Raw genomic sequence first — 21,586 nt, 5'->3', positions numbered from 1 at the left:
CCTCCATTGTTGACAGGTCCACCAGAGGTCTGTACACCGGAGGATGCCGCCATCTCATCATCTGCCTCAGTGGTTGTAGCCTATGGAGGAGAACAGTGAGCAGAAGGTCATATTTCCACATAGAATGCACAATTGTTGCTGAAGTTAGGTCACAGAAGCAGTATGTGAAGTCGGGAGTCAGTTATTGGGTCAATGTCTGCTGTGACGTAGTTAGGTGCCATGCCATGTGCCCCCCTGAAATGGCGGCTGCCTGACCTGTGAGGAAGGACAAGTGGAAATGAGGTAATTGCATTGGCATTGTGTACCGTTGCGATAGGTGGTCGATGACCGCAGCGCAACTTCACATTGGTTATCATTGGGCCCTATGGGTTCCAGGAGCCAATGGTGATGTACGCCGGCGGTACGCACCGCCTCGGTCGTGACCGCCATTTTCTAACTACTCTCTTACTTGATACCTGACCGTCAACAGGAGAGGACACACACTGCAAGTGCTGCTGTGACCTGAGTGTGGAAGCGACAATGGCTACAGTGTCTGGGGAAAGGGCCCCTGCCTTCACTGTGGAGGAGTTGGAGAAACTGGTGGATGGGGTCCTACCTCAGTACACGTTACTCTACGGTCCTCCAGACAAACAGGTGAGTACATTGAGAGCATGATGTGTGGGCAATGCATGTTTGGAGTGGTGTGGATGTAAGCCACATGTTGGGGGTGCTGAGGCATCCTGGCCTGGGTGCTGCATAAGAGGTGGTCAGTGTATGTCCGTCAGCGCATGGGTGGGAACTGGGGGGCAATGAGTATGCCAGTCCAGAAATGTGAGTAATTTCCTTTCCTCCTGTCTTTTCCCTCTAGGTCAGCGCCCACCAGAAAATGGGTATTTGGCGTGCCATCGCCAACGAGGTGCGGACCCTGGGGGTCTATCACAGGCGGAGCACCCATTGCCGCAAGAGATGGGAGGACCTGCGCCGCTGGATGAAGAAAGTGGCGGAGGCCCAGCTGGAACGTGGAAGGGGTGCCCTTCGCACCATGACCCCCCTGATATTCCGCATCCTGGTGGTGGCCTATCCGGAGTTGGATGAGCGCTTGAGGGCATCACAGCAGCCACAAGGGGGTGAGTACAGATTCTGATTCCTGACTTTGCGCGCTTTAGGAAGTAGCTGGGTGGGGTACGTGGGCTGTGGCTGACCCTAGGCCAGGGCTATCATGGCAGGGTAGGTCCCTTGTATGCAGGCTCTGAAGCACTCCAAACCCAATGGTGTAAGTGGGCATATACTACTGGGCAGGGTCCTGTGGGTGTCAGGTGTGCAGATGCTGGTGTTAGCCATTGTACCCCATGGGCTTGTGACTACCTTAGTGACTGGTTGGGTATGGCCTAGTGCATAGGGCAGCTTCCTGTGTGTTGTGTACGCCAACAGTAGTGTTGTTGCTGGCACTGACCAAGTGTATCCTCTGTCTCTCCCCCCCCCTTTTGTTTTGTCACCCTGTCCTTGTGTGCATTAGCATCATCTGGTGGAGTAGCAGAGGCACCGGTGACGGAGGGAGCTGCATCCCACATGGCCCATGAGGGCGAATCCACTGACAGTGAAGGCACCAGTAGGACAGAGGGCAAGGGGAGCACCACGACTGGGACAGGAGGGGAGACCAGTGACAGTGACTCCTCCTCCGATGGAAGCTCCCTGTCGGTGGTGGACACCCCAACAACAGGTACAGCCGCCATCCCCCCTACCAGCACCGCCCTCCCAGCAGCCCCTCAGCGTGTTTCATGTGCCCGCTCACCCAGGAGGGTGGGCATCTCCTTCGCCCCAGGCACCTCAGGCCCTGCCCCAATCAGCCCTGCTGCCCTCAGTGAGGAGGCTAGTGACCTCCTGAGATCCCTCACTGTTGGGCAGTCAACTATTCTGAATGCCATCCAGGGTGTCGAGAGGCATTTGAAACAAACAAATGCATACCTGGAGGGCATTCACTCTGGCGTGGCAGCCCAACAGAGAGCATTTCAGGCTCTGGCCTCAGCACTGATGGCAGCCATTGGCCCTGTGTCTAGCCTCCCCCCTCCGAGTTCCTCTACCCAGTCCCAATCCCCTCAACCTCAGCCTATCCCAAGCACACCTTCCGACCAGCATTCACCCAAATCAACACACAAAAGTGGCTCAGGCAAACATAAGCACCACACCTCATGTCACAGGCACTCACACAAGCACCATGCCCATGGAGACACACCAACATCCACTGCCTCTACTGCCTCTACTGCGTCCCCCTCCTCCCCTTCGTCCACCTCCCTCCCAGTCTCGTCTCCACTCACACCTGTATGCACTACATCCTCATCCACTACCTCCATCACCAGCACGCCCATCACAACACAGCCCTCAGGAGCAGTCACCACCCCCACAACCATGCACACGTCCCCTGTGTCCTCTCCCAGTGTGTCTGTGACCCCTCCTCCCAAAGTACACAAACCCAAGCACCCACCCACCCAACAGCCATCCACCTCACAACAGCATCCGGCCCATGCACCTTCACCCAAACTCAGCAGAAAGACACCTCCTACTACCACTACCACTTCCTCCACTCCCAAACCCTCTCCATCTTCCCGTCCCAGTGTGTCTAAAAAACCTTTCCTTGCAAACTGTGACCTCTTCCCTACGCCTCCCCATCCCCCGTCCTTACCCTTGGGCCAGGGTGTCAAGATCCCAGGGCAGCACCTCAGCCATCAAGTCGGCGTCCGCGGTGGTACCTGCAAGTCCCAGGGGATCAAAGGGGGCACCCATCAGGGCTGCCAGTGTGCCAGCGACCCCTGCAAAGGATCAACCCATTCCGCCACCTGCCAAGGTGAAGAGTGTGCCAGCAAGCAGCACAGCCAAAAAGCACGACCCACCCAGCAAGGCCTCCGCCAAAACTGCTTCTGCCAATGCCAAGGTCCCAGCAACGTCTGGCAAGGTGGGGAAGGGCAAGAAAACCCAAGGAAAGGCACATCAGGCCTCGGACCCTCCAGGTGAGGGACTGGTGCCCACCATAAGTACTGACAGCCCAGCAACCTGTACCACGGAAGGCACCGCCACCTGCACCGCCATCGGCCCCGCTTCCTGCACCGCCCCCCACGCCGCCGCTGCCACAACAACAGTCAGCAGCATTATCCCAAGTGGGCAGCCGTCCGAGGCTGCAGGAGATGGCCTGGTGTCTCCCTCCCCTACTACCAGCACCTGCACCACGGCCTGCACCGGCAGCATCTCCACCGCAAGCACCGCCACCTGCGCCGCCATCTGCACTGCCACATGCCCAGCCAGTGCCACTACATCTGTCATCAGCAGCATCCCCAGTGGGCAGCCGTTTGGGGAAGCAGGAGGCGGCCTGGACCCTCCACCCACCACTTGAAGCACCACCACCAGCACCGGCACTACCAGCAGTTTGCAGCCTAATTCGCCGCAGGATGGAGTGTGGCTCTGCCTCCATGGAGTATCATACTACCTGTTCCCTGCACATCTCGTGCCTCAGACACCCAGGTGAGGGAATAGGAACTGCCAAACCTCAGGTGCAGCATCACTGGGCACAAGGTCCCCTCCAGACCCAGTGGAGATATGCATACACTATCACTTTCCTTGGCAGGATGAAGCAGACTGGGCACAAGGCCCCCTCCAGAACCACTGGAGATATGCATCCACTATCACTTTCCTTGGCAGGATGAGGCACACTGGGCATTAGGGCCTTCCAGAAACAGTGTAACATGTCACCCACTTGAGAAACTGTGGCTTTGCACTCCCCAGGACCAAGCAGTGGGCAAACCACCCACTTGAGAGACTTGAGAGACTGTGGCTTTGCACTCCCCAGGACCAAGCAGTGGGCAAACCACCCACTTGAGAGACTGTCGCTTTGCACTTACCAGGACATTGCTGTGGACATGTTGCCCCCTCGAGGAGCAGTGGCGTAGTACCATCTTCCGGCTGAGGTGCCCCGCCGTCCCCTGAGGTGCCTGTGTGTTTTCGACCTGATGCCCCTGCAGTGTTCTCTCCGTTTTGAGGCAGGAGTCAAGTGTGAGCTTCGCCCATGTTTTTTTGCCCACTGGGCCATGAACTTTTTCAAAGGACATTGTACGGCCTTCTGTACATATTGTAAATATTTGTATATAATGTTTACAATCGTTAACTTTATCTACATATTCCTAAATATCACTATTTGCACTCAATTCCTTTTGTCCTTGCGTTCTTCCAGGGGGTTACGGGGTGTAAATGTACTGTTGATGCATGTGTTTGTGTGTATGGTGTTGTGGGTGAGGGTGGGGGTAGGGGTGTTGCATGTGTGTGTCACTCTCTTTTTCCTCCTTCCCCTCCCCTGTGTGCTAGGTGCAGTACTCACTGTGGTGGTCGCCGCCGCCTTCTTTGATATTCCTGGTGTATTAGCAGATACATCAGCATCGGCAGGACCTGTAGTTTGGTCTCCATGGCGTCCTGGTTCTTCGTTCAGTGTTGAAAGGTGAGTGGTCCCCCTTCTGTGTACTGTTTCCGCCGTGCATTTGATGGCGCTGGTACCGCCCCGCAAAAGCTGGCGCATTGGTGGGTTGTGATAGGGTGGGCGGTACATTGTCTTCCGCCTGTCTGTTGGCGGTGACCGCCGCGGTGTTTGTTGCTACTGCAGTGGCGGTCTGAGTCTTAAAGTGGCTGTCTGTGGTGGTGGTGGTTTCCGCCGTGGCCGTGATTCAATTTTTTTTACCGCCAGCCTGTTGGCGGTATTACCGCTGCTTTAACACCGACCTCCAGGGTTGTAATGAGGGCCATAATGTACTTTTGGTGGGAATTGTTCACATAATTGCTGCCACAAGCCTGCCCCTTTTCTATTGTTTGGGAATATTCCTGTGTCAGGGGTCCTACAAGATCTGTATAAATGCATCTCACACAGACAAGGTTATCAGAGGGATTTCTACCAGATGCTATCGACGGCCTCTATGCTGCATGCGGGCTTGATGCACACTGAGTCTTCGTGTCACAACTGCGTCTGATCTAGAACTCATTCCAAGGTAACAAGGGTTGGGGGTGCTTCTCATGGACATGGTACTGGCAGATTAGGTTTAACACACCTAGCACTCACCTAGGTTCTCTACGCTAGGGCTTTTACATTCCATGTTTATTGTAAGATGGTGGGGGTCTTTGTACTCATGACTCCCATCCTCACAATCATGCTTTTTTAATTATTAGTTATCTTAATCACTGCAGCTCATGCATTTTATTGTAGATTGCAGACTTTTCAATAAATCTATTGAAACCTCTCCTGCATCTCTTTTATTGGCTGTGTTTGACTGAGACTTATTGCTAATGTGAGAAAAGGATAACTTCCGTTCCACCACAACTCCCCTGAGATATCAACCTCTAGAGACCATGCATAAGACTGACAGAAATCACCTTTTATTGTTTGAGTTTCTGGTGAGGTACTGCTTCTGAGCCAAGAGGGCTGGGCTGACAGTTGCCACTTGTAGGAAAGGCCTAGTAGCCTACAAGCAAAAGTGCTGTCATCCCTAAACCAGCAGTCGCGCCTAGGAGCGAGAGTCCAACTACGACAGTTGTACTCACAGAGTCAAGAAGTAACTCAAGACCAATTGTTAGAAAAATAGGTATTTTGTTTATATTATGTTTCAACACGAGAATACTGTTGCAAGAATAAATACTGATGCAGTTTAAAGAGAAATAGTAAAATACTTGGAGTGCCTTTAAAGCAGTAATGCAGACCTATATGGAAAAACACAAGTATTGCATACAGGCACTCCACAGAAACTTACGGGACCAGTTCTCAGGAGTTATGGAAAGTATGTGGCACTGTCCCATCACTGGAGGTGGTCATGGTAGAGGGGGGCCTGCTGAAAGAAGCTGCAGGCGTAGACTGGGGGACCAGTCTGATCGATCCAACTTGTGGGCTCAGGTCTCACGAGGCTTGGGGACATAAGGACACCTATGATCCTCTTCTCCTCGGTCCGGAGCAGCTGGGTGAAGAGGTGTGTTGGACCATCAGGGAGTCCATTACTGGAGGCGGTCACATTAAAAGGGGCCTGCACAAAGAGGCTGCAGGCACACAGTTGAGACACTCAAGGTGGGCTTGTGTCCTGGAGGGCTGGGGGCCACACTGCCACCGTTGGCCCACTTCAACTCGGGCTAGGGTGCAGTGGTGCTGTCCGGTGTCAGGTTTTAGGTGGTCGGGAGCCCTCAGGGTTCTTCTTGGGTGCCTGCAAACTGCAGGGAAGTATCTCCGCTACTCCATGGAAGATCCTGGTGCTTTTAGAAATGCAGGCAGTCCACCCATGCTTTTGGAGGCAGAGCAGCTGCAGGGCGAGACGACTCTGGGCAATTGTCGAGGACTGCAGGCAGGCTGGCAGGGTTGGGCCAAGTCAGTAGCTGCTCCTTTGTTCTTATTTTTCAGCATCACATGGGCATATCTGCTCGTGGAGATATGTCCACACATCAAGTATAATGCATCCTGCCTTGAAGCTCCTAGCCCTGCTTTAGGGGTGACTTTCATATACTTAGATGAAGTAATAGGGACATAGTACACCAAACGTGGGCTATGTTGTATTTTCACTCGGCCTGCACCAGGACACACAGTCTGCAATGGCAGCTGAGTGCTTCTCGTTTAAAGGGGGTCCCCGTGTGTGTTTACACACATGTGCGCAGCACTTAGGGCCCCTCACCTCTACCCAGGCCCTAGATACCAGTGGTACCACTTACTAGGGACTTATAGAGGTAGTGGGGTGTGCCAATTGTACACAATGTTTCCTGTTTTTAGGGAAAGAGCAGTGGCACTGGGGACCTGTTTGGCAGGGACCCAGGACACCTCAGTCAAAAAACCTCAGTACCAGTGGCAAAACGTGGGGACTGGCCAAGTAAAAAAGGGGCACTTTCCTACATTAACTTAACAGCAATCTTCATTTGTGTACAGCATCTGCTTTGCTGAATAAATCTTAATCCAGTTTTGGCTAACAGAGATGATTTGTCGCATAGAGACAGACCGCTGCATCCACTATTGGTAAGTGGTGATGATCTTGTTGAAATGCTCACTTTGTGGGTTATGGTTTGACAAATGTTTGCCAGTGTGAAACTAATGATTATTTCCTGACAATTAATTACATTGAGATGCTGGGGAAGTGGTGGGTCCCATATACTGTCTTTGTTTACACACACCAATAGAATACTCACAGAGGTATGTGAATGCAGCTAATTAAGCATTAGATGTTCTTTTATATAACTTTTTATTATTTTGCCGCAAAGAAAAATGTCAATTGTCCTGTATACGAAGCAATGCACGGTCGCGTCGACTTTCATTTCGCCCCAGCCCGGTGTGGTCTATGTTGAAAGTTCCCATTAGTCCGTCCATTGCCCTGTCACTTCCCATATTCTTCTTAAGCTGAAAATCAGGTCAGCGGTCTCGGTTGTGATCGGTATATTGTGCAGAACAAATTAGCGTAAATGTGACTTGGAGCACTGAACATAAAATGCCCATCCGCCCCCTCCCAACCTCCACCCGCCGTTCCAGTCTAGCCCTTTACTATCTCGTCGGTTAGTATTGCAAATGCTTAGTGTGTGCTCCTGCTTCAGTTCCCCCCGTCTATCAGAGATGATATGAGTCCTGGTCGCTGGTGGTGTTTGTCAGGTTTACACGCGCATCAATGAATATGCGGAAACCTGGATTGCTGAACACAACTGCTTTATTCTCTTCGTACCTACGAACTCCCTTCGCGCCCTTTTCCCCCTCTATTTATCCCCTCCCCTTACTCATCCCGGTTTAGTCCATCCTACCCCGATCGTAGGGGTAAAGTCCCACTCACCACTTCCGCTCCGCGTAGTGGTGTGGTGTCTCATAGTGACGACACTACATCCCTCCCCAGCGGGGAAAGGAATGATTTAACATGAACAAAAGATAACAAAGTAAAGAGTTTACTTGGCCTTAGTGGCTCTTTTCCACGGAACGGTTCTCTCCACTTCTGGAGGGTGCCTTATTGTTAGTCAATCACAGGCATAGTCCTCGTATCGTCGGGAGGGGCCTGGGTTGTGTCTCCCACTTCCTGTTCGGTCCGATACCTGGATCTCTTCAGCCCTCTCGTTGGGTGTTGTCGCTCCAGTAGGTTGCCTCCGCCTTTGCTCCACCGCTGGGTGGGTTGTACTGTATTCCGGGTCGCTTCCTGCTTCTCTGCTCGTGGATTCTGGGCTTCCATTATCCCCATCTAAGTCTGCCCATTCGTCCATGCTGTCCATGTCTCTCTCGATGGGTGTTGCTTGGGGTAAGTGTTTGAAGAATGCTGCGTTGCGAGTTACTGTTTCCGGTCCTCGTTGAGCTGTTATCATGGATCCTTTTATGGCAGTCACGGTCCACGGTCGTGCCTCAAACGGGAGACGGAACTTCCCTCCTGGGTGGCGGTCCTTTACCAGGACGGTGTCGCCTATTCGTATTGTCATTTTGTGGGCTCTCCGTTTTTTGGAAGCCTGTGCGTTGGTGTTGGCTCTTCTGGCTGTCGACTTGTCTGTCGGTGGTGACCTCGCAGTCCATGATGGGTGATGGGGAATGGCATCCGTCACTGCTCTCCCGAAACAGAGTTGGCTGGGGGTGGCTCCTGTGGTGGCGTGTGGGGTGACTCTGTATTCTCTTAAAAAGGTGTATATCGCTCTCTCCGGGTTCTCGCCTTCTGCCACAGCTATGCAGATGACCTTGTTTAGGGTTTTTACGAACCTCTCCACCTCTCCATTTGCTCGTGGCCATCGTGGTGTGATGCGCCGATGTTTGGTGTTCGCTGATGCTAGGAATTCCGCCCATTCGTGGCTGTGGAACGGGGGCCCATTATCTGTGCGCAGCTCTCCGAAGAGTCCGTGGGTGGCCATCAGTTTTTCAAACTTGGGGATGACTGTGTGGGCAGACGTGGAGTGTACTATTTCGACTTCCGGATAGCGCGAGTAGTCGTCCACCACTATGACCATATGCGAGCCATCGGGGAGGCTCCTGAAGTCTGCACTGGCTTGTTGCCATGGCGCTGTGGGTCCTTCTTCTGTAAGAACCGGCGCTGGAGGGTCATGGTTGCCGCTGGCTTGGCATACTAGGCACCGTTTGACTGTATCTTCCACCAGCTTGTCCAAACCAGGGAACCACACTTTGATTCTGAGGCGGGCTTTCGACTTTACGATGCCTTGGTGTGCTCCATGCGCTAGCGATACTGTTCTGGCGGTCAGGCTAGACGGAATAACTAAACGGAGGCCTCTCAACAAACAGCCCTCCTCGCTCACTGAGAGTTCCTGCCGTACATTAAACAGTGCGTGCAAACAGGTTTGGGCTTCTTGTGTTCGAAAGGCGTCAGGGCGTTGGAGGGACCGCCAGTTTCCTGTCCTGGTGGCTGCTATGGCTATCTGCAGACACTCGTCCTGGGCAGTTGCCGTGACTACTTCGCTGAGGGGTATGGGTAGGGGTCTGGCACGCTCCACTACCATCCTGACGTATTCTTCCGTTTCCCTCGCTTCTTCCACTTCCTGGGGCGTGGCCGTGCGGGCATGTCGGGACAGGAAGTCCGCCGGGTTTGTTGTGCCCGGTTGGTACTCCAGTGTGAAGTCGTACCCTTGGAGTTGTAGGATCCATTTCTCTATCCTCGGTGGTGGTTTTGAGGATGAGCCTTTGAACAGTGGTAATAGGGGTTTGTGGTCTGTCACCACCGAGAACGGCTTCCCGTATAGGTAAAGGTGATAGTGGCGACACCCCCAGTGTATGTCGATGGCTTCTCGTTCGATTTGCGAGTACCGCTGTTCTGTTGGTGTGAGTGTGCGGCTGGCAAAAGCGATGGGGGCCCACTCTCCTCAGTCTTGTTTTTGTGCCAGCACCGCTCCTAGGACTGTGGGGCTGGCGTCGACGACTGTGAGTGGCGTTGCGGGTCAAAAAATGCCAGTGTGGTCTCTGTGGAAAGTGCCTTTTTCGTGGCTTGGAATGCGTTTTCTTGTTCTTTGCCCCACTGCCACTGGCGGTTTGCTTGTGTGAGCTGCCGCAGAGGTCCCGTGATTATCCGCCAGGTTTTGCATGAATCGACTGCAGTATGTGACTATGCCCAGGAAGCTCCTTACTCCTCAAACTGAGGTGGGGGCTGGTGCTTCTTGGATGTCTTTCACTTTCAGGGGGTCTGGCCCGACTCCGTTTTTTGAGAAACGATACCCGAAGAAACAAATTTCCTGTTTCAGGAATTCACACTTGTCTTTGTGTAGTGTCAGTCCCCTGCTTTGTAGTCTGGTGAACACTGCTCGCAACCTCTTCAGGTGTGTTTCAACGGTGGGTGCGTGGACCAGGATATCGTCACTCACGTTGAGGACTCCTGGGAGTCCTTGCAGGACTTCCTTAATGACGTGCTGGAAGACTTCCGCTGCGCTGGAGATGCCGAAGTTTAGTCTTTTGTATCTCCAGAGGCCATTGTGGGTGGAGAAGGTGGTAATGGGCTGTGATTCAGGGTGCAGCATGATTTGATGGTATCCTGACCGAAGGTCCATTTTGGAGAACCAGTACGACCCCGACAGTTCACCGAGGATGTCATCTATCGTTGGAGTTAAGTGTCGCTCCCTTTTGATTGCTAGGTTGGGTATGCGCATGTCGACGCAGATTCTGACGGCGTCCGGTTGTTTGGGCTTCCGCACGACTACGATGGGGGAGACCCACGGTGTTGGGCCCGATACCTTTTCGATGACCTCTGCCTGTTCCAAAAGTCGCAGTTCTTGCTCAACTTTGGGTCGCAGATGAAATGCCACTCGGCGATGCCTGAGCGCTGTGGGGGTGACCGATTCATCGATGTGCAGTCGTAGGGGCGGTCCTTTGAGGCATCCGATGCCTTCAAACAGCGTCTTAAACTCTTGCGTTAAGTTTTGGAGTGTGCTTTCATGGATGGCGAATGCGAAATGCACTAGGTTTAGATCTTGAGCCGTTCGGCAGCCGAGGAGGAATCCTGTGCCATCTTTGGAGACGTAGACTTTTGTGGCTGTTTCTGTGCTGTCATGGGTGATGTTGGTTGTGAAAACCCCTGCTATGTCTAGGGGTCGGCTGTTTCCGAATGCGAATATCTGTATGTTCGTGGGTCGAAGCGCTGGTAGCGGTTGTAGTAGGTTGTTATACACGTCCAAGGCCATTAAGTTTATGGATGCGCCTGTGTCCACCAGTGCCGGTGTTGGAGAGCCTTTGACTATGACGGCGCATGTGGGTAGTCGTCGGCCTCCAACGGCGTGAATGACATGGACTGTGTGTTGGTCATTGTCCATGTCGCTGTCTGAGACTTGGCTTAGCGTGGTTACTACCATTTTGACAGTCTTCCTTGTGGTGGTGGTTGTTTGTATCGGTGTTGATTTGCAGACTTTGGCAAAGTGATTAAGTTTACCGCATGCGCTGCATATTTTGCCCCATGCTGGGCAGGTGGTCGGATGTGGTGCTGGTCCGCCACACCACTTGCATGGCCTGCCCCATAGCCTTCCTTTATAGGGCTCCCTTTTTTGTCGTGGTGTGTTTGTTGTCACTGCGTTGGCTGTCTCTGCCTTTGCCTGGGTCGCCGGTGCCTGTTCCATGTGTGCCGCCCGAGCCCGCGCCAACTCATGGGAACGTCCTAGTGTGAGGATGTCTTTCATCAACATGTTGGGTTGTTGGAGGATGCGTTCTCTGAGTTTTGACGAGGAGCATCTCTGTATAAATTGTGCTCGGATTTCGTCCTCCTCGTCGGGCAGAGTGCAGGAGCTGGCTAGTTCCTTCAGCCTGGCGTAAAAGATGTCAACGGACTCATCTGTGATTTGGCGGGCTTGGCGTAAAATAAATCTTTCATAATCAGGGTTGGCGTATGGTTCAAAGTGCGCGGTGATTGCACCTTTTAGTATTTCATACGTGCGTGGTCGTGCTTCCGTGACGGACTTTAATACTTTGTGGATATCTGCACCACCAATGTGGAGAAGGAGAGGTCTGCGCCATTCTGGTTTGATGTCCAGGGCTTCAAAATATGTTTCTAGGCATTCCACCCAGACTTTCCACCTTGCCGCTTGGTTGGGGGGGGGGCGCCTGTGATAGTGAAAGGCTCCAAAGGTGGTACACCGGCCATCGTGAATGGTGCAGGGCACGTGTGGTTTGAGCGCCTGTTTCTTGGACTGTGAGGCCAAAAGAGCTCTTGCAGGGCTAGGGCTTATTTTGTTTGCCTTCCTCATGGGGCCTGGTTCGTTGTAGTTGTTTTTTTTTTTTTTTTAAGGTGCACAATGGCGGAACTGGCCTGTGTGTGTATCCCAGTCCTCTTGTTTAATTTTCCTCTTGCCTCCCTTTTTATTTTTATTTGTTTCTATTTTGGGGCTGGGGTACTCCCTGGTGCTCGATGGGCGCGTTGAAGTGCTTTCTGCACGAGTGCTGGGCAGCGCGTGTTTGTAGGGACTTGGTGTACGCGTTGGAGTGCTTCCTGCACTCGCGCTGAACAGCGCATGTTGAAAGGAAACTCCGGGAGGGGTGGGGCGCACCTTGGAGCCAGACGCGCTCGCGCTGAGCAGCGCGTGTTCCTGCTGGGCGGGGCGGGTACCGTTGTTAAGGCAGCACGCCGGCTGCCTCCCCTTTTGGGATCGCGTCGCTGGAGAGGTCGGGTCTCACCAGCAGCCTCACCTCAGGGATCGCGTCGCTGGATCGATCTGCTGCACCGCTGTCAGCGGTGCCTGCCACGGGAGATCTGCAGACCGTCGCCTCTTCCTGCCGGTAGGTGCCGCTTCTTGGGGTGCACCGGGGTTTCAGCACGCCAGATGGGGCACCGCGGTCGCGGGTGGTGGCACTACCAGTGGTGATAGGCCCAACTCGTCACCAGCTGTCAGGTTTACGCGCGCGTCAATGAATACGCGGAAACCTGGATTGCTGAACACAACTGCTTTATTCTCTTCCTACCTACGAACTCCCTTTTCCCCCTCTATTTATCCCCTCCCCTTACTCATCCCAGTTTAGTCCATCCTACCCCGATCGTAGGGGTAAAGTCCCACTCACCTCTTCTGCTCCGCGTAGTGGTGTGGTCTCTCATAGTGACGACACTACAGTGTTGGTGTGCATGCATGCCTCTCCTTCCTGCTTGGCGTAGTCTGAGCCTGCCGCACATCACTGACCAGTTTAATGTTTTTGCTCTGCGCCATGCGCTCCTCTGCCTGGAGGATGATATGCTCTGCCGTGTCTCATTTCCCTACTTCCTTATTCCAGTGGCACCATTGGGGGGGAGGTCAGGGGATCTCCAGTGCATTGCTATGATTTGTCGAATGACCACTAGGTCCAGAGCCATAAATTTCGAGCCAACCCTGCCCGGTGTCAGCAGTGTGCACAGGCCCAGGAGGCAGATCTCGAGCGCATGTACTCAGTGTCAGAAGGCCGCTGTCACGGGACAGACCCACATCCCATGCAGGAAGTTTGTGTCCCTCAGGGCGCACCTAGGGCTACTCTTGTCATCAGTACCACTGAGGAAATTAAGCCTATCTGGGGACAAGTGTGTTGGGTATAAATATTTGTAAAAGGTGTGTATTTAAATTGAGTATTTCTGGAGGCCTGCCTTGTGCTCTAGGGCTGCTGCACATTCTGTATCCTATTCTGTATCCCGGTTATTCCTCCCTACTGCCTCCTCCCACTACAGTCTCAGCCTCGTTAAGGATATTAGGGCCAGATGTAGTAAGCCTTTTGCGACTCGCAAACGGCGAAAAACGCCGTTTGCGAGGCGCAAAAGGCCTTCCGCGATGCAGAATCACATTTTGCGAGTCGGTACCGACTTGCAAAATGTGATTCCGACTTGCAAAAAGGAAGGGGTGTTCCCTTCCTATTTGCGACCGCCTCACGATGTAGAGTTGCTTTGTGACCACGAAAGCAGTCGCAAACCAACTCGCAGTTACCATCCACTTGAAGTGGATGGTAACTCATTCGCAAAAGGGAAGGGGTCCCCATGGGACCCCTTCCCCTTTGTGAATGCTCAAAAAAATATTTTTTCAGAGCAGGCAGTGGTCCTGTGGACCACTGCCTACTCTGAAAAAAACTGAATTAAAAAGGTTTCGGTATTTTTTCTATTTGCAGCTTGTTTTCCTTTAAGGAAAACGGGCTGCAAAGAGAAGAAAAAAAACTGCTTTACTTAAAAGCAGTCACGGACATGGTGGTCTGCTGTCTCCAGCAGGCCACCATCCCCGTGAGTGCCTAGACTCGCTATGGGGTCGCAAACTGCGACCCACCTCATAAATATTTATGAGGTGGGTCTTTGCGACCCCCATAGCGAGTCTCAGAAGGTGAGACACCTTTCTGCATTTCCTTTTGCGAGTTGCAAATTGCGAGTCGCTGGGACTCGCAATTTGCAACTCGCAAAAGGAAACCTACCTACATCTGGCCCTATGTGTCATGTTCAGGAGGGGTTTGTATAGCCAGGAGATCAGGCTGCTTCCTCCTCCAAACATGGCTAGTGTTTGTAGTGTTTCATTTTGTGGTGCTTTGGTGTGATGATCCTCCAACATTGTCCTCAGTGAGTGATTCAGGGCTCTGTAGGGTAGGAACTGCGAGTTCAGTAGCCCATCCTCACTGATCATGTCCTCCAGTTCTGGCAGTTTCCCTTCACTGCAGGGTTTTAATTGGTTAGGGTCCTGCCCTTGCTCAGCACTGGCAGTTCTAAAAAGCAGGTGCTGAGACACACCCTAATTACACCAGCCACACCCCTTTGAGAGACCCCCCCCAAGGCTTTTTCATCTCACTTAAAGCCCAGTATTTTAATATCCTCTTATAACATGTACCATTTCGGTAGTCTTTTATGTATTGTCCTTTTCACGTTAAAAAACAATGAAATACTTTGAACATGATCAGGCTGATGGGGCTTCAAGTGTTTCAATGATGACATCCTTATATATTTGACGACTCTACAGAACACCTCCAAAGGCTCAGCAACTATGAGCTAACACTTCCCAAGGCCAAATGTTCTTTCTTCTAGACATAAATAGAGTGCTTTAAATATGTGTTCTCTAAAAGTAAACTGAGAGTAGACCCCCGCAAGTCCAAAGCCATCAAGTAAGCACCAGCACCATGAAATGCCATTGACGTGAGAGATTTTCCAGGCATGGCTACTTATTGCGACAGATTCCTGCTGAACCTTGCAACCCTATCATAGCCACTGAGGGGATTCACCAAGTCAACCATGAAGTTGGAATGGGATTCAACAGAGAAGGCGCATTTACCAGCATCAAGTAAGCATTATTGCACAACACCACCATGGCCTACTTTGATCCTTAGAAGAACACTGAGCTCAGAGTCAACACAAGACATGTGCAGCTTGCGGTTCTCAGTCATGAATATGAACCAGAGGTGTGGCCACCGTTAGCATTTGTGTTAGCATTTGCCAGCAGGCTGCATACAGCCATGGAAAACCAAATATGCCTAGGTCGAAAAGGAAGCCCTCCCATCAAGTGGGGGTGCTATCATTTTCACTTGGGATCCCCAGGGCCTAATGAGGCTTAGGGAGTGTGGCTGCATGGCCTTCTCCCCTTTAAAATCCATAAGGTCATGTGAAATGGTGCCCCCATGGCCTAATGAGGATCGGAGAGGTGGGGCCATATGGCCCTCTCTCCTTTTCTAATTAAAAAAAGGCCCCGGGGGATGGGGTTCCCAGGGCTTAATAAGGCATGGGGAGGGGGGCTGCATGCACCCTTCTCCTTGGATTGTGGCAACAGGGGGGGCAAAAAGGCTTGAAGAGAGGGCCTGTGCAGCACCCTTCTATTTTTGTATTGTACTTAGCCCCGGGGGAATGTGGTACCTAGGGCCTATTTAGGCTCAAAGAGGGAGGCTGCACGCCTTCCTCCCCTGTTTAATTGTACTTAGCCCCAGGGGATGGGGTCCCCTGGGCCAATTAAGGAGCAGGGAGGCGGCTGCCTGGCCCTCCCCTTAATATATATATTTTGGCCCCAGGGGAAGTGGTCCACAGGGCTCGAAGACCAACCCTATGCTGCACATGGCAAAGGCTGTATGTGGTGAGGGTTGTCAGCCTGCTGAGGGTTTGGCAACAGGGCCTGGCGGCTATATATATAAAATATTTTTTTTCCAATGAAAAAATCAAAGATTACAGGGACGGTGTCGTTTGGTTCAGATTTTACACACACAAAATTATAGAAATTCAGCAGTTATAGTTACCTGAGCTAACTATAACTTATGCCCCCCCCCCCCCCACACACACACACACCACATTGCCCTGCTTTTGACCTCACATATTACATCACTCATGACATGGTCAGTGGCATCACTCAGAACATCTCATATTACATCACTGTGACATCACTGATGAAACCATGCAGTGAGTGTGTTGCATAAATGTTTCTGACACTGAAAGATATATACTGAGCTTCTGAATAAGATAATTGCTATTCTTTCTGTACTACTAATGAGGGTTAGTATTTCTAACATAAATCATCTGAACTATAATCCCTTTTTAAAGCGGGTGTTCTATTTATGAGTGAACCAGCTACTACGCTGACGCATGTTCCCTGCTGATGTATGTGTATGGTACAGCTTTGCGACAGTCTAAGCTGTTCATTGAGACTCCACTCCGAAGTGAAGGCAGAGTATAGTTGTGTTTTACGACATACTGACCACTTTGCTTAGACCTCTCTCCTTTGTGATGAGTGAGCGTAGTAGTAGTTTGTAATAAATTCATCTGTTCACTAAGACCTCTCTTTAGGGTGATGGCTCAATGCAGTAGTGGTTTGCAACAGACTGACCTGTCTGCTGACAGCTTTCTCCAGCATGAAGAATCATTTTACTAGTGGTTTGTGACACAGTGGCCTGTCGGTTAAAACCTCTCTGCTGGGTGTTGTAGCGGTTTGTGTAAAACTGACGTCTGCACTAAAACCTCTTTAGAGGTTGACGATTGGTATTGTTGTGGTGTGCAATAGACTAGCCTGTATGGTTAGACATCTTATTTTGGTCATTAGTGTTTACAGTAATGGTTTAGAAGAGACAGGACTATCCACTGAGAACTCTCTTGTGGTTGATGAGTGAGTGTAGAGGTTTATAAGGTTACAAGGAGCTCTCTGCTGTATGTCTCTCCCCTGTCCCCTTTTCTTATTTTAAAAAATATTAGAAGGTATGTTATTAAGTATATTAAAGATTACTTTGCTGGATGATGTCATCAGTGTTGTCACTGACCTTGAAAAGAGTGATGTAATGTGTGAGGTCATAAGCAGTGCATTGCGGGAGAGTAAGTTATAGTTAGCTCAAGTGACTAAATCTGCTGAATTTCTATGGTGTGTGTGTATTTAAAATCTGAACCTGACTTTACCGTCCATGCAAAAAAAATGTCAGTGAATGTCCAAGTTTTTTTAAAAATTCTATTTCCTAACTATAACGTTCCTGTAACATTTGTTTTTTCAGTGAATTTCTATGTTTTGTAAATGCTATTTCCTAACTATAACGCCCCGTCACCTGTGGTTTTTTTTAGTGAACTTTACCGTATTTTTCATATAAATAGTATTATAATTTGACCCATGAGTTCATTTTACTATTGAACATTTTCACAAGTTATAAATATATTTTATCCAAAAATGTATTCGTATTATATATTTTAAAACTAAAATGAAAAAATTAAGGTAAGGTAACCTATGTAGTCTTTACAAATGCAATGCACCAAGTCTTTCTTTTTTTTTAATTCATTTTATGGATCCCCAGATTCCTCGAACAACTAAGGGGTCTGCAGGATGACCTTGGGCGGATCCACAGACCCGTTCCAAACCAAAAGCACACATTCAATACTAAAACAACAAGACATTTAATGCAAACATGTGCTATTGCAATTTCTATAAGTGTATCACTGCCTGTGTGTGGATGTGTGAGTGGCTTTGTGGGTGACTGTGGTGGTGTGTGAGTGTCTGGGGATGTGAGTGGTTGTGTGGGTGTGTAAGTGGGTGTGTGAGAGGGTGTCTGAATGCATGGGGTGTGTGAGTGAGTGGCTGCATGGATGTGTGAGTGGGTGTATGAGTGGTTGTGGAAGTGGGTGTGTGTGTATATGAGTGGGTGAGTGAGTGGTTGTGTAGGTCTGTGAGTAGGTGTGTGAGGGGCTGTCTGGGTGTGTGAGTGGCTGTATGGATCTGCAGATGGTTTTGTGAGTCGATGAGTGGATGTGTGAGTGGCTATATGGGTGTGTAAGTAGGTATGTGAGTGGGTGTGTGAGTGTCTCAATGGGTGTGTAAGTGGTTGTGTTGATGTGTACGTGACTGTGTGAGTAGGTGTGTGGGTCTGAGTAGGTGTATGTGTTTTTAGGTCGAGCGTGCATGTTCTCTTACGTGTTGCAATCTATCTGTGGGCTTTTAACCATGCCCACCGCACACCCAAAACTATCACTTATTCATGGGCTTGCCTTTCAAAAATTATTTGTTTTCATTGGTAAATGCTTAACGTTTGTCCCTCCTTGGGGTAGTTTTGTTACCGCCTTCGCCATCGACCCTGTTACATGGATAATTGCACCATTGCCGATATGTTTGATTGTGAGCGAACTTCTTTTTCCTTTTGTGTCTCTCCTTCGCTCTCATACTCGTGGCTGCCGTGGTGCTTTAAACTGGCTTGTTTTAATTGGGGTCTGGACCTAAGAATCCGCAGCAGATCCTTCTGAGCTCAAAATACTTTTTTGACAATTGACCATGAAGGGTCCCTCACAGACCACAGACCCCACCATCAGTCTCATGGGGTCAGGGTACCTCTACCCTGACCCCTTCTACCATTTTTAAATTGTATTTGCCCCTGGGAACATCATTACAAATATATATATATATATATATATTCAACGTAGGAGGTCCTGAAATCTCCCATCCAACAGAAGGTTCTACCAAAAAATCAAATTTAGGACGTCGGCAAGAGATCTGGGTAATCTTGTCGCCTGACTAAGAAACTTGTGCAGGGTGGCATCAGACGGCGTGATGGAGTTTATGGGTACCTTTAAGTTTAGTAATGTATGGAATTCTTCAGAATAAGTTACAATAAACTGGGAAGAAATGGCTGAGGCTGATTACTGAGCCATTTCTATGGAAACCCTCAACAAAGAAGTCCTTTCCCCACAACGTTCGCTGTCGTTACAGAATCCCTACTCTAATTTGTATGGGCGCAGGTGTTAGTCTTTACAGTGGGCAATAAAGTGCAACTGTTGGTGACTCCTTCCAGCGCCTTTCTGGCTGAAGCAACAACGACTTTAAACAAGAAAGGCCCAGATAGATGTAATCCCTTCGGTGAAGGGTGAACGTGCCCGTGTGAGGAGGGCGCCTTGAGTCGGTGCTCCCACACACCGGGAGGCTCTCAGGTGGAGAGCGGCATCGCTGAGGTCACACACTTGCTGTCCATGAACTGATGCCCATTGTTGGCTCACCGGCGCGTCCGGCGTGCGCCCACCGCCCCTCGGCCCAGTCCTTGGTGTGCTAAGGGGCGGGGATGACGGAGTACTCGAGGGGGGTGAGGGCAGAGGGAGGCGAGCGTTGCTACAACTAAAGAGCCACACTCTTTCAGCGCAGCCTCGGCGTCCCTGGCAATCGTCGGATCCGGGCAGCTGGGTTGTTTGAGCGGTATATAAAGGGCCAGGGCCGCGCCCGTGACGGCGTCCACTCTGCTCTGCCTGAGGCGCGGCACCCAGCGGAGAGAGGTGGAGGAACGGAAGAGGCAACCGCTGCCCGACTCAGCCCTCACCCCCAGGAAAGCAAGGAGGCCTCCCATAGACAAGTAGGATACTCCAACCAACCATGGCCGACTCCCTCCGGAGGATGAAGAACGGTGCGCTCTGCAAGTTCATGCAGGAGAAACTGGACGACTGGTACCGAGATTACCACGTAAGTCTAGAATGGGGCCGCTCGTTGATGAGCGGAGTGCTGTGACGTGAGCGCCGGGGCGGCATGCAGTCACGTCTGAACCCTTCAGCCGTACCTCTGTGCATCCTTGTTTAGGCGACTCCCAATTTCGAAGCCAAAACTCTTGATATGTCGTAATTCTCCCATCTAAAATGGCAAGCATTGTAATGAAATCAATAGACACATCCAGTCTGCTCTTTTGTGCCACTAACCTATCCATCTAGTGCTAGCAAATGTTGGCATGTATGTGTGATTGTTTTCTGGATGGCGGAGGTGCAGTTCAGTGCAACCTCTTTGTATTTTTAATTATAAATTGGAATTCTGGAAATTGCCGACTGCTGCAACCGCTCACGTCTTCAAGCGCCGTACCTTATTATATGAATCTATACCAAATTTGCTAAATGTACTATGTAAAATATGAATGTATCTCCACTCAGAGCCTTGCATACAAAACCGTCACTTCCAAAAATAAGTAATTTAAGACAGTAATTCACCTGGACACCACATGGAGGATGTCTGCCATTTTTGTAGTACAGTTCATTCATTGGCAATGCTTTAATATATAGTGCACTAGCAATTTTCTTTATGCGTTTTCAGATCGGCCGTTAACAAACGCGACTGGTGTTGCCTGAGCCATGTTATATACCTGTTGGTGTTCCACTGCAGAGTTTAATATTCGTGCAGTGATTTAACGGGGAGAAAGTTTGGTAACTAAGGACGCTCGTTGCCATAGCGACGGCAAGCCTATTCTCTGTGAAATTGCAACACTCGCCTGGCAGCAGAGGCTTGCGACATAGGACACAAAAAACAGGAACCGACCAGGAACACTGACAGTTTGAAGGATGATTTAGATAAAATCAACAAACAGTAGTAATCTGCACCCGAGGGGGCGTGGCAGACTCTTGTTTCCTCAACCATGGCTCTGATTTCACGTCATGGAAGGGGAGTGCAGGATTTCATCATCCAGGGGGACATATTTTACCGTTTACAAATGGCAGTGTTAATTGTAAGGCTTCCTTTACAGTCACCGAAAAAACCGAACATACGCCAATACATTATTTTTCTTTGCAGTTTTATGACCTGGACCAAAAAGCTGCACAATTTTCACCAGGTGCATATTTAAATGCATTATCACATTTTGCCACACACGTTACAGAACAGTACATGTGGGGAAGGGCGCTTGCGTTTAACAGTTTCGTTCTCACGGCCCTGAAGAGCAGGCGCACTGAATATGGAATTGACGTACATCGCTCTAGATGTGTGTTTTCGAAACACGTCTGCGATTACAATTTATCAGTATGTTATTTCTCAAGACTTGTTTTTGTTTGGTAGTGCTTTTCCTGTATTTGGGCCGTTTCTTAAACAGTATGGCTTATTTTAGTAAACATCGTTCAAATTAGGACTATGTTTCTTGCGACTGAATACGTTTTTGATTTACAAATGAGCGTTTGTAATGTTTAGATTCTTGAATCACTTAGTAGGGATGGTCATATATATATTTTTTAAACGTGATATGGAACAAATGTAATGGCCCCGATCAGTGCTTGAAATGGAAGAATTAAAGTGCAGGTACTCTGAGCAAGATTACCTACCTGCTTGTTTCTGAGAAGTACAGGTACTCTCCAATTAAAAGTATTACCGGTTTCTTGAGATGTGCCGGTACTCCCCTCTCAAAATAAAAAAGTGCCGGCCCTCAGTACCGGACAGTACCGGCCCATTTAAAGCACTGCCCCTAATAATATTTTACTGTTAAAAAGCAATAGTACCGATTTTAACA

At 50.2% G+C, this 21,586-nt stretch overlaps 1 protein-coding gene across 5 annotated transcripts in view; it reads left to right on the top strand.

The window, feature by feature from the left end:
• Window positions 1-21,586, top strand: part of SPATA18 (spermatogenesis associated 18) — a 151,182-nt gene that overhangs the window by 38,343 nt on the left and 91,253 nt on the right. For 2 of the 5 annotated variants that reach the window (XM_069201409.1, XM_069201392.1), the window contains exon 1: window positions 19,463-19,791. The exons of the other annotated variants lie outside the window; for them this stretch is intronic. In XM_069201409.1, coding sequence (XP_069057510.1) covers window positions 19,705-19,791 — 87 coding nt within the window. In that variant the 5' untranslated portion in view covers window positions 19,463-19,704. Of the gene's footprint in view, window positions 1-19,462; window positions 19,792-21,586 lie in introns of those variants that run through there. 5 annotated transcript variants of the gene reach the window in all.

The sequence above is a fragment of the Pleurodeles waltl genome, chromosome 1_2 (assembly GCF_031143425.1).
Source record: "Pleurodeles waltl isolate 20211129_DDA chromosome 1_2, aPleWal1.hap1.20221129, whole genome shotgun sequence".
In the NCBI taxonomy this organism is placed as follows: Eukaryota; Metazoa; Chordata; class Amphibia; order Caudata; family Salamandridae; genus Pleurodeles; species Pleurodeles waltl.
The sequence above is the reverse complement of the archived record's forward strand: the minus strand, read 5'-3'. Positions and strand labels throughout refer to the sequence as shown.